This window comes from Sorex araneus, chromosome 6 (genome assembly GCF_027595985.1).
Source record: "Sorex araneus isolate mSorAra2 chromosome 6, mSorAra2.pri, whole genome shotgun sequence".
NCBI classification, from domain to species: domain Eukaryota; kingdom Metazoa; phylum Chordata; class Mammalia; order Eulipotyphla; family Soricidae; genus Sorex; species Sorex araneus.
The window spans coordinates 34,937,153-34,949,743 of record NC_073307.1 but is presented as its reverse complement, the minus strand read 5'-3'; the positions used below and the strand labels follow the sequence as shown (position 1 = coordinate 34,949,743).

General features: G+C 47.3%; 1 protein-coding gene across 4 annotated transcripts in view; it reads right to left on the bottom strand.

Moving 5' to 3' along the window:
• The window catches only part of ZNF608 (zinc finger protein 608), a 102,623-nt gene extending 94,610 nt beyond the window's left edge, over window positions 1-8,013 (bottom strand). Inside the window, exons 1-2 of one of the 4 annotated variants that reach the window (XM_055141342.1) lie at window positions 7,859-8,013; window positions 5,625-6,735 (exon numbers count right to left, since the gene is read on the bottom strand). In XM_055141342.1, coding sequence (XP_054997317.1) covers window positions 5,625-6,647 — 1,023 coding nt within the window. In that variant the 5' untranslated portion in view covers window positions 6,648-6,735; window positions 7,859-8,013. Of the gene's footprint in view, window positions 1-5,624; window positions 6,858-7,858 lie in introns of all 4 variants that reach the window. The other 3 variants (XM_055141344.1, XM_055141343.1, XM_055141341.1) reach the window with 3 other exon arrangements.
• Window positions 8,014-12,591: the final 4,578 nt, after the last annotated feature.

Genomic DNA, 12,591 nt, shown 5'->3' with positions numbered 1-12,591 from the left:
GAAATGCATGGAGACTCAATTACATCCATGACTTTTTAAACATACACTTCAAAAGGCAGGTTTCATCACATTCAAATCACTCAACAAAATCTTTATCCCACCTTATAAAATATAGATGTTATCCCTCTCCCACAAGACACGTTCAAGTGTAAAACCGATTGCTTTTTACATTTGGACCCACTCTTTTCATCTTATTAAAGTAGAGGGTGACTTGAGCAATGATGAAAGACCCAAGCCAAGATCCCATCGGACAAAAATTGTTCCACTTCCCAGCACTCCCAGAAGTTATTTCCATGCAGCCCCAAATTGCCAGTGTTCACAATTTAACTAAACAAATACATAAAAGCAGATCACGCACTCGTTCGCCAAAACAACAACAAAAACCTTAGCTCCTTTTAGAATTCAAAAGGAAGTAAGGGCAGATTTATGATTTAAGAGCTAGTGGATAAAATAGCATTCCAATTATCAAGGGCCTCTTAGGAAGAGCAAGAATGCATTATGTGTTAATGACCACGACCAGGGGTCCCTTCCCAACTCTTTTGTCAAAACCCGAGCAGATCCTCCCCGCAGCTTCGCCATTAACATGTCTGTTTCCTGTCAGCCCACTCAGAGATAATGTCATTTATCTCAGGGAGGCACAAGCCCAGTCATTAGCTTCAATAAAAGACCTCAAACAAAGGCAGGATAATGTTTTACCCAAGGCTCTTACTAAAACCAGAACCAGAAAAAGCCCAGTTGTCTGAAAGTCAAGGACTCAGAAAGTTAGCATCCTTCAAAGACATTTTCCTCCAGATCAACAACCTGGGTCAGACTAGGGCTGCGGAAGGGAAGCAAGGTCTCTTCAGAGTCAACACCAGTCCAGAACGCTATCACATACAATTAGATTAACCGATAAAGGCTGACCAGAGAGAGCCTTTGCCCCCTCGCCTCCAGGGGGGAAATTGACAGAATAATTCAGGTACTGACTAAATAGTTAGATCTTTGAAGAACTGACCCCTCATTGTGATCGCCTGCAGGAACTGAATAACCATTATAGAGTGTTCAATGGCTGGGCTTCTGGAAATCTTTTAAATGAAAGTGGAACTGGTTAAAATAAATGTCGGAACATGTGTTTTCACAGTGTTGCTCATATTACTGCAATTTCGAGTTTCTATGAAGTACCAGGTGAACTTTTTCTAATTTTTTTTCTTAAAAAAAAAGCATACAGACACAGTCTGAAATTGGAGCAAATCTCAGCCATTCAATCCTTGTTTTTCATGCTGAAAACGAAGAACAGATGGTACTTTCCATGTTGTTTGAGTCTGGTTATTGAACACCTCTGTGGTTAGGGAGATTTCTGCTTAGCACTTTCCGCATACATTTCATTTACGAACTATAAAATGCTGCTTAGAAAAAATAAGTCTTTATAACACTCTAATTAAAACCATCTTGCAGCCAAGTAATTTCACTTGAAGAGCATTCTTAACCTCATGACATTTGGACTATCAATCCCTTTTCCTCCACTCTTTTTTTTTTTACAGACTATCTGCAAAGTTATTAAAAGTTGCAAAACATTTATCTCCTTAAACACAATCTTAATTGGGTGTGGGAGTTTAGTCATCTCTCCACCAAATCCAGGCTTCAAATACTCCAGGATGTGCCACCCTCACACAAAGTGCTCCAAGCTCAGTGCCCTCTCACAGGAAACGTGAGGGAAAGAGTAGCTGCTCTGCTGTCACCTCAAAAATCCCTGGCACCCATGGAGAGAGGCAACAGAAGAGGAGAGGCCTACACCATGCACACTGCGAGGTGCCCTTAGCTACGAAGGTTTTCAGCAGCTAAATCCCTTCTGTAGCTTTCAAAAACAGTTTGCTGTCTAACAACAATGGACTTTGTCCTTTAATTATAGCCACTGACCTCTCTGCCCTTTTATTTCACAGTAGATAAACTGCACTCTCTAAGCAGAATTTGTAGGGGGCACATCGTCCACGAAACTCATTCATCAAACAAATTATGTTCTGAAATTGCTCACACACTTAGATGAGCCAGAATCCCCTAGTGAAGAGTAAAAAGGCACCTAGGAGAGAATCAAATGAAACGAATGATATCCTTCTCAGAGAGGTCTGGAGACACCACCTCCCTCAGCTGCTAAAGACCAGCTTTGTGAAAGCAGTAAGATGGGACAGGCATCAGGCATCGGCCCTCTTCTGAATTAGTGCTGAATACCCAGGAGCCTAAGACTCAACCATCAGCGGCCCCCACCCCTGCGCCTTTCATGTCTATTTAAGTGTCGGCCGCTTTAAAGAATTTTCTGTGTATTTTTTAATTTTCCGGGGATCAAATCAGTCCACGTCCTCTGTTTAGGCAACCAAACGCCTGTTGTCTGTGAAGTTCTAACTGTGAAAGCTAAGCAGGAGACGTGAAGCGCCTCCAATGCAGGATGCTATGTGCTTCCAAAGAAAGGAGGGGGAAGGTGGGAGAGCAGGTTTTCCCAACCAAAAGCCAACCCATCAAACCTACTTATTCAGACATGTCACTGGTGGCTTAACCACAAAATGGGCTATAGAAATATAGCTCAAACATCTTAGAATTATGGCATGTTTTGATTTTGTTCACGTATTAAGGGAGTGGCGACTTTTACAACATACTTGTGGTTTCCACATAAAGGAGTAGAACACTCATTGATTTAATTAGGTTTCATAGGGTTCAATTTATCATGTTTTACATGACTTTGTGTAGTAAGGAAACAGAATAAACAGACCAAAAATAGACATTTAGGCATGCTGTGAAAATTAACCGGTGACAGCAAGTCTTATGAATCTCCTGTGAACCTCCCAACCAAAAAAGAAAAAAAGTGGACCCCCATGTGCACAAGTGCGCTCCAGACACACACACACACCCATACACACACACCCTTCACACTTGGCCCCCTCCTGTGCCACATCTGATGGCTGAAAATTAATCACCTTCACTTTTAAGGCATTTACTCTTCACAAACCCAGATAATCAGGCAAGGCAGAAGATAAAACATGGTACAAAATGAAAAAAAAGGAAAGAAAAAGCCTTCCTCCAAGATGTTTTTCTGTTGAAATACTTTGTCAGGCGAACCACTAAATCTTTTAGCTCCTCCATAAGGAGCGCCTTGTCATTAAGTATTTTCCAACTCCAAGTTTAATTTCACGCAACTGGGAATTTGTGGATTTCAGGTTTTTGTCCCCAGGTGCCAGATGTCCACTGATCCCACCTCTGTGTCGATGGATGAAAACTACCTTTGGGGTGGGGGTGGGGTGGAGAGGAAAGCTTTAGGGGGGGTCACTGTAAGAACCCCAATCCAGTTAGAGAAAACAGCCAACTGTCCAGCAAGCCCTCGGAGCCAACCGCAGTGGCCCTGAGTGGCAGGACTAGGCGGGTGACACCAAGCCTCCAAAAGCTTTGCTACCTCCCCTCCTCCACCAACACCCACTGGGCCTGTTTGCTCTACATGCATGTAATTCCAATGATTACACTTAGACCCCTCCGCCTGAACCTGCACTTCATGTGTGTGAATCATTTCATTCTTCCCTTCTCCAGCCAGTTTCCTCTGTGACTGGAAAGTGAAAAGAACACAAAACTGGAGAAGCGACACCGTGCTCTAATCTCAGTTGCCATGACAGCAGCCTTTGAGATTCTGAAATGTTCCGATTGCCAGCTAAACAAAATTGTTGAATGTGAACATTTGGCTGGAAGATTAAAAGGCTAAGGAGAATGCGAAAGGGCAGTACCTCCCACATTCCGGGCAGCAGTGAATCCAATCAAATGGCTCTGACTCCTTAACCACAGCCATTGTGAGCACTGGATTAGGGCAATTCATCTAGATAGTTAGAGCAGATTAGAACTGCAATTTGAAGACTATTGGCATAGAAGTAAAGGCCCTACTGTACTCAGTAATAAGAAGATTTTAGAATGCCTTTTCACAGAAATTAGGTGAAACTACATGTTTAAACTGGGATTTTTGGAAAAGCCCACTGAAATTCAGCCATGTGAAATGCTGCCTGGCCAAGGGGAAATGAACAAAAAACCCTTCGAGATCTGTGCACGACAAACACTTCAATGTACCTTTTTATCACCTAAAATTTGAAAATTGAAACTTTGCTTCTGAACTTGATCTACCACGCTGAACACGCAAAAATCAAAATTCAAGGGTTTAAAAAGTACAAGGGTTTAAAAAGTGAGCAGTTAGCACTTGGGGACACACACACACACACTATATATATATATATATATATATATATATATATATATATACAATTACCCAAGAACATGTGACAGAAAACAGCAAAAATCCTAACATCTCCTGAGCTTTATTTACAAACAACCATGCCCCACAAACCACATGATATAAAGCTGCATTTCTGCAAGATACACCCATTGAAAGGAAGCTACAGACTAACGGCAGAGAATCATCCCTCCCACCCCTGGCTCGCTCACTCCCAAGCTGCCCCGCGGGCAGAGCCCCTTCCAGTCCAGGGACATCACTCAAAGGCACCCCCCACCCCACCCCAGGCCAGTCAGTCACAGGCTTCCAACACGGAGCCCCCACAAGGCAATGTTGTTAAACAAGACTCTCAGACAATGGCCAAGATGGGAGGAAAGGTCCAAATTGCCAACATCAACCAGCCCTCCTGGCTCAAAGGTGACACAGAATTCTAAGTCCGGGGCCGTTTTCCTCTCGGGAACACCAGTCTACACAATCCAAATCTCACTTTTCTTACTAACCTTTCAGCTCCCCCAAAGCAAGCCAGAACCCTGCTAAAGCTCCAGTTTCCAACCGGGGGGCAGGGGGGGCGAAGGGGGCGAGGGGACGGGGACAGGACAGCCCCTCCCCCAGCCATTCCATTGCCCTCTTTCCAAATAGTTATGAAACCGCCAATCCAAGGGGCTGAGCGGGTGTGGATGTCAGGCCCCGTAACAGGAAGCCAGCCAAGGCAGATAGCCTTTGACAGAACTATTTTAGAGAAAGTAGCAAAAATAGCGGATGAGTTGAGGATGGAGTGTAAATTAGAATCCTCGACATAGCTCTCCAGGGAGGGCATGTGAGCCCTGCTGAGGACGCACTGCCAGAAATACCAGGACGTGTAAATTAAAACAGGAGACATTCTCCTGGCGGGGGAGGGCGGGGGGGGGCGGGAATCCAGGCCACGGGACAACTAGGGTGCACGAGCAGGCTCTGCAGGAAAAGGCGCTCCGCTCAGGGCTGGCTACCTCCGGGAGCCCTTGGCAGGGCAGAAGGTACCTGGGGCGCTCCGGCCCTCCCCCTGCCCCCTCCGCCCTCCCCCGCCCCCCCCCGCCCGCCAAGACAAGCCCCACAAAAGCAGCCAGCAGTGCTGCCGCAGCGAAGCAAGAGTTCACCAGTGCGCCCCCAGAATGAGACCCCCCCGCCCCCGCACACACCCACTGCACACCAAGTACTAATAATGCAGGCTGCAGAGCCTACAAAGAACCAGAAAGAGGCAGGAGGAGGAAGCGTTAAGGCACACGAGGCAACCCCCCACACACACACACACCCACACAGCCACGCGCGCGCGCGCCCGCACACACACACACCCCCCTCCCCGAGGTGCACACAGAGGAAAAGTGGGAGATCGAGGAAGGCGACTTGATCCTACCTTCTCGGTTTTCAGTTTCTTGATTCGCCTGTGGCTCTCCTCCTCCTCCTCTTCCTTCTTTCCCAGCATAGAGTTTCCCAGGAGCCCCGCGTCGGGGGCACTTTTGCTAACTTCCCCGGCCGCCGCCGCGCCGCTCGCCGCGCCCCCGCAGTGGAAGGGGCTCGCGGCCCCTCCACCGCTCTTGGCCCCGAAGCCGTAGAGGTGGCCCCCGGGGGGCGCCTGGCCGCCGCCGCCGCTGCCATTCTGGTGGCCCTGCAGCAGCTCGTGCTTGTCCTTCCTGGCCTTGCCCGCGTCCTTGTCCCGCTTGGCGCCGCGGCTGCTCTGGCTTTTCCCTGCCTTCTCCTCCTTGCTTTTCCCCCCGGAGGCCGCCCCCGCCGCCGCGGCCACGGCAGCGGCGGCGGCGGAGGGGCCCGGGCCGGCGCCGTGGCAGTTCGGGGCGCCACCGCCGCCGCCGCCGCCGCCGCCGCCGCCGCCGCCGCCGCCGCTCACACTTTGACCCAGCGCTGAATTCATGCCAGTTGCCTCTCCAGGGCGCCCTTGGACTTCCTGCCTCTTGCCCGTGCCGCTGATCTCGGGAATCCCATACAAGGCGGTGGAAGGCAGAGATTTATTAGCATCCTTGGAAGTTTTACTCCTTTTCACTTTTGATTTGCTGCTCTCTTTGTGCGCATTCCCCTGGGGAGCAGAGGGCTGCACGGGAGCGAATTTGAGGCCCTCGGCCAGGGCGGCGGGGGCCCCGGCCCCGCTGGAGGCCAGCCCGCCACAATCCTTCGAGGAGTTGCTGCCGCCGCCGCCGCCGCCGCCGCCGCCGCCGCCGCCGCCGCTGCTGCCCGCGCTGCCGCCGCCACTGCTGCTGCTGCTGGTGGAATTATTCATCTCAAATTTCTGTCTGTCCTTCTCCAAATCAGCGTCCAGATCGATGATTAAATTCCCAACCCCGATTTCCCAATCATCGCCACTGTCATAAGTATCAACCGTATTTGGATCCACACCTTTTCCTGCCGTGGAAATATTCACTGACATCCTGAAGATGAGCTCTCTAGAATAAGAATCCGATGAACTTTCCTTTGGAGATGAGGGGACATTCGTTTAGCTCCGCTGGGCTTTTTCTCTTTAAAAAGAAAAGAAAAAAAAAAAAAAGATCTTCTAATCTTCTTCTTCTTTTTTTTTCCCGGCCCCAGCACTTGTGTCCAGGGAGGTTATTACACCCTTTCAGTCCAGGTCCACCTTTTCCTGTGAAGGAGGGAAAAGTCGAATATTTCTTGTCTGGGTGTTGCCAGAACAAAAAAACGATTAATATTGGGGAGTCGGTAAAGGGGTTACAGGGACGGACTGGAGAGTGAGGTGCTCATGTATTGTCTCCACAGTCCAGTATCAGGTTTAAAGGACAATAACCGAGCCCCCAACACATACCCATGACTGGAAGCATCTTAAAACCACTAGAAAAGAAAATCCCTTTATCAACACCTCCAGGACAAACACTTTGTAAAAGGCATTAAAATATCTTAAGGAACTGAATCCAGCTCAATAAGGTTTTGTCTTTTTTTTTTTTTAAGTAGTTTTAAGATTTCCCCCTCCCTAGCACATCCATGTGTGTCCAGCCCAGAAAACAGTCTCAACTGACCCTCAGGAGGGAGGAAACGCCGCTGGAATCTCGGACCCAGCTCCTGCAATTTAAACCGCCAGACCCTGGAAGTTCTCTGAAGCTAGTTTCAGAATGATGCTGCTAAATTATCCTTATTTCTAATTTTACTACTTCTTTTTACAAATTGTCTGGGCAATCTGGTTTTTGTTCCCAGTAAGGAACAGGGGTGGGGGGAAGCAACCTACAACACCCCCTTCTTCCACACACATTCTTCTCTTTCCCAAGTTAGTATACAATTTCTTTAAATACATATACACATGCCTTTCAAGAGCATATCTCAATAGAAAAGACAGTGTGAAATACAAGGTTAAATTAGCTGCCTTTTGAGGGAAAAAAAAATCACATCTAAACAATTCTCCAGTATTTCTATGTCAGACTTGCTCAATCTGCTATGGTGCTACTGACGGGAGGGAAACTGATTAAGACATACACTTAAGTGATCTGCGCCAACGTGGCCTCAATGACCGCAAATGAGTGTGTGTTTGACAAAGATCAGTTAAAACGGTTTTTAAAGGGATCAGCCCCTTTTAACAGTTGTCAAGAAAAATAAATAAATATACATACACACACAGAGAGAGACATTGCTTACCTTTAATCCTTTATCATTTTTTAAAATTAGGCCAGCAAATCAAAATGCCTTTCCCACTCCACTCGGCAAACAAGCCTGTGCCTCATTTTACTTAAACACCAAATGATCAAGAAGGAAGAAACCAAATAACACATCTCAGCCAGAATAATCACTCGATAACATTATTCCACCTCGCCACCCCACCCCCACCCTTCTTTTTTGGCAAACGGATCAGGAGTCCTTTTTCCTTAAAAAAATGTGTCACTGTACAGCTGGAAGATAATGTTTCACATTCACAACACAAGCACCAAAGGGTTTTTTTCCTCTGAACCAGCATCGAGAAGAGTAATCTTTAAAAAAAAAAAAAATCAAAAAGTAAAAAAAAAAAAAATTTAAGAGCGAGGAGAGCGAGCGAGTCTAGAGAAAAAAGTTTTCCCAACTTCTCATTCCGCCTTCAGTCCCAGACTTCAGAGTCACCGTGTGATCAGTAAGTAATGATCCCATGTAGCAAACCTACAGGCGTCCGCTAGTAACAAGACAGAATGTGCTAACATCGGGATAAATTAGTGAAAGGGAAGAAAGAAGAAGAAGAAAGGACTGAAAATCTGGGCTGGATTCCGCCTGTTAGTCGGGAAGTGGCATTTTTCCGCCCGTCCTGACAGATTTGATTTCTTGAACTAACTTAAGAGGAAAGGAGGGGGCCGGAGGGGGGGAGGAGGGGAGGGGGTGGGGAGGAGGAGGAGGAGGAGGGCGGTGGATGAGGGGAGGAGGAGGCGGGGAGGGGGCGCCGGCGCTGGAGCGGGGTAGGAAGAAAGGGTGGGACGCGGAGCCGAGCCCCGGCCGGGGAAGAAAGGTGCGGCGGGGGGAGGGGAGCAGATGATTCAGCGAGCCGGGAGACCCGTCCTAACAGCCTTCGCTCGGGGCTGGGGGCGCTGGGCTGGGGGAAAATAACGGCGCTTAGAGCGGGTTCCGTATCCGAAACCTTCAAGAATGTGCTGCTTTCCTGTTGTGTGTTGTATTTTAAGAAAAAGGAACCGAGTTCCTCGTAAGGGTCCCCGAGGTGGCGGGGTAGGGGGTGGGGGGGGGGGTTAGGGGAAATCCGCTGTCGCTCAAGCCAATCAGTCACGCGGTAATTCGATCATTAGAGTGTGGGGGGGAAATTCCCCTCCCCCGCCCCCACGCTCGGACAGTTTTTCCCCCCATTTATAAGTCGCAGCAAACGGTGCGTCGCCCTTTTATTTATTTTTCTCTCCTGCTCTTGCGCCCACCTTCCTGCACGCCCCCCCCCGCCCCCCGCCCCCACCGCCCGCTCCTCCTCCCTCCTGTGTTTAGTCAGATGGCCCGGGAGCTTGGCTTCGTATTTTTAATTAGCTGGCGTTTGGAAGCTAAAAGCAGTAATGAATTGTTGATGGATTGGAAGTGGAGAGTCGCTTTGCTGGAAATGTCGAGGCCGGGGGGTGGGGTGGGGGATGGGCGAGTTAGCAAGGACCAACCATCTAAAAGGAGCGATTTTGTTACAGTGCAAGCCTTTCGCGTCACGTGAGGATCAAGGGCTCAATTGGTTGTCGTGAGAACAAAAATGGTGACAAGCGTATCAAGAAAATACTGATCTGGTCTTTAAAAAAAAAAAAAGCTGAAGGTCTCTCCCTCCCCCTTGCCCACTCTGCTCCCACCCCCACCTCACCCCACCCCGTCGCCGCCGCCTTCCCACCGCCCCCTGCAGTGGGCGCAGCTACAAGTTATGAATGTGAAACATTTCTCGTGGATCTAGGATCTCGGAAGTTCGCAAGGAGTGAAATGTAATGAGCTTGAGAGCCAAGCAGATGTTTTAAAGAAACACCTTATAAACCTTTCCTCAACTTATCTCCAATTTGTCGGCCCTCCCAAGGGGCCAGGGAAGCCGGGGGGGGGGGGGGGAGCGGACGGTACCTCAGAGCTTGCTTGGATTTTAGGGGGCCCCCCACCCCATGTCTTAAACAAAGAAAAACATTTTGTTAGCTCCCAAGCCAGGTCTTGTAATAAACACACCATTGTTAGTATTTGTGGGTTTGTTTGGATTGGGTGGGGCTCCCCCCCTTAATGGTGTTTTGCTGCTTGCTATTTTTTTAAGGAGATGGAAAATGGTAATTATAACCATTACATGTAATGGGTGACTATTTCCTTATTTAATATTAAATTATTGGGCACTAGGATGTGACAAGGAGACAGAAATCGGCTTGTTCTGTCCTTGCCCCATATTTTTTTTTCCATGCTCGGTTTGGAAACCGGGTCTCTGCCCAGCAAGGAGAGAGGGAGGGAGTGGGGTGAGCTAGAGAATGGACACTACAGATCAGGATATGTAACTGTGTCACTTTTATTCTCCTTGGGGTAGAGCCCCAAAGGTAATTTACTCTAAGTTACCCCGACTGCCCAGTCAAGCTTAATTTGTGTGAAGTTAGAAATGCTTCACCCTCCACTGACTTAAGTCACCCTTCTTGGATTGTTGGATTCTCAATGCAAAAGGCAAACCCTGTAACTAGTTCCTCATTTCAATGCATCAAACTCGCACATTCCCCTGCATGAAGTCCCCGCTAAGTGCTATAGAGAGACACACCACGCAACCGTACTTACGGTCTGTATTGGATCGAGTTGACCTTTTCCTTCTAACTGCATTGAATGTGTTTGGTTGCAGCCGCTTTATTTTGGAAATTACAAGCTCTTCAACAAATTTATTATTAAAGATGAACCTTCAAGTGTCACAGACCGTCCTGTGTTTTTTTTTTATAAAAGAAAAAAATTAAGAAAAAAAAAGAAAAATCCCCCTGGTGCACACACACAAGAAGCTTGTTCTGTAACACTGAAATCAGGACTGAAACACTACACACACTCAGGGGGAGTGGAGCAAAAGGAGCTCTCAGCCTCTATACCTGAAAGGGACTTTTCTTTGTTCCCATTGCCCTTTCGCACCGGGCCAATCAGAGAGCAGCTTTTATGAAACTCGGCGCTCTGATTGGCTAGCTGCTTTCTCTGGGCTACTGTGGGGGTTGAGATATACACACGTATAAAACACACACTGGGAGCGAGTGGGGGTGCGGTGGGGGGTGGTGGTGGAGACAAAGCGTTTTATTTTCCAACCAGATTGGGGGGTGGGGGGGTGAGGAACCTCCTGCCGTAAGCTGGGGAGAGGAGAAGGGGCGGGGGGGGGGGGGAGCGTGCCCGTTTCAATTACGACACCATTCACATAAAACCCTTATTTATTAAAACCAATCTCAAACAAGCTGCGAGGAGAGGATGTCGGTAAATACACGTTTGATTGTGTTATCTTGGGGGAAATAATGTATGTGATCGCTCGGTGGCAGAGGGAGCCAAATGAGGCACTAGCGCGGCACGAGGAGAAAGGGGAGGCTGGCGGGGTGGAAATGCCTGGGAGCCTTTTGCTGGCTTCGCTTTCCGTGTGGCAAGGACGCGGCAGCGCGAACTCCCAAGACTGATTTTCAGTATTGCAGCCTCTGGCTCTAACCCTCCCCCGCCACTTTGCCCTACTTCCAACCCCCTACCCCCCCCCCCTTCTCCTCCTCCCTCCCCGTGTGTCTCTCTCTTTTTACTCGCTGATTAAATAAGAAAAATCGATCTGGGGGTAAAGGCGGTGGTGGGGAAATAAGTAACCCTTTTGTTTCCAGTCTTCAGATTTAGGGAGTACTGAAGTGTGAACGCTGGCAAACTACTGAACAAACGCTAAGGGGACCCGGTGCCTACCTTCCTGGAATCAGTAACAAATCTTCCCACCTAGTGCTAGGCAGCTTTGAGAAAAAAATGAAAAGTAAAATAAAGTCTCAATCGACCAGATTAACACCTCCGGTCAGCAGCCCCTCCCCCCTTTTAAAATCGATTTGTGGTAGATAAATATACTTGGAAAGGATTAACCCCATAAACAATCTTCGTTGGCATTTTTAAGCTAACAGATTGTCAATTTTCGCCTTTCCCCAAATTCTTTCACACACACACACCGGAAATTCTTAACCCTTTCTTGGGGAGTGGGACTGTCAAAGTGTTTTGAAGGTTATACCTAACAATCCATGAAGACTATATAATATTTTAAAATTTACAGTAGGACAAATACCAATCACCAAGTAAAGTTAATGGAACTCTGAGGTACAGGATAAGAGGTTAACATGAAATAGAAGTTAAGCTTTGTACTATAATAGCTAATAAACTTAAGCTAGTGTACATAAGGTATATATGTATTAAATATATAAACACATTTTTTAACCTTTGGAGAATTTTTAATTTTCACTTTTCTTCCCAATTACTTATAGGAGCTTATAATGCAAAAAAACTTACAAGCCAAAGGTTGCTCTAATTTTAATTGAAATCATGAGGGTGTGTTTTAAGGAGCCAATACTACTGGGATTGTAATCTCCACAGAACTGCAACTTAATATGTCTTACTAAATGTGTCTGAGTCAAATGGACATACAAAGTGAATGAATGCTAGCAGAAAATACCTTATGACCTAAATATTCATTGATGCCTTTGTGAATCAATAAAAATATTGATGTCACATGTTCTAAGTAATGACTATTGACTCATGTTTGAGCTTTCGATGTATTCGTTTATTTAAAAGAATTGCCAATTAGTTATTTCACTACCTTAGGAGAACTAGATTTGCTGCCACAAATGAAAGCAGCCATATCCACCCTTTCCCGGGCTATAAAAACTGGCAGAATTCATTCTGCAATGGTCCTTCGATCTCCCGACATCGGCGTGTACTCAAAT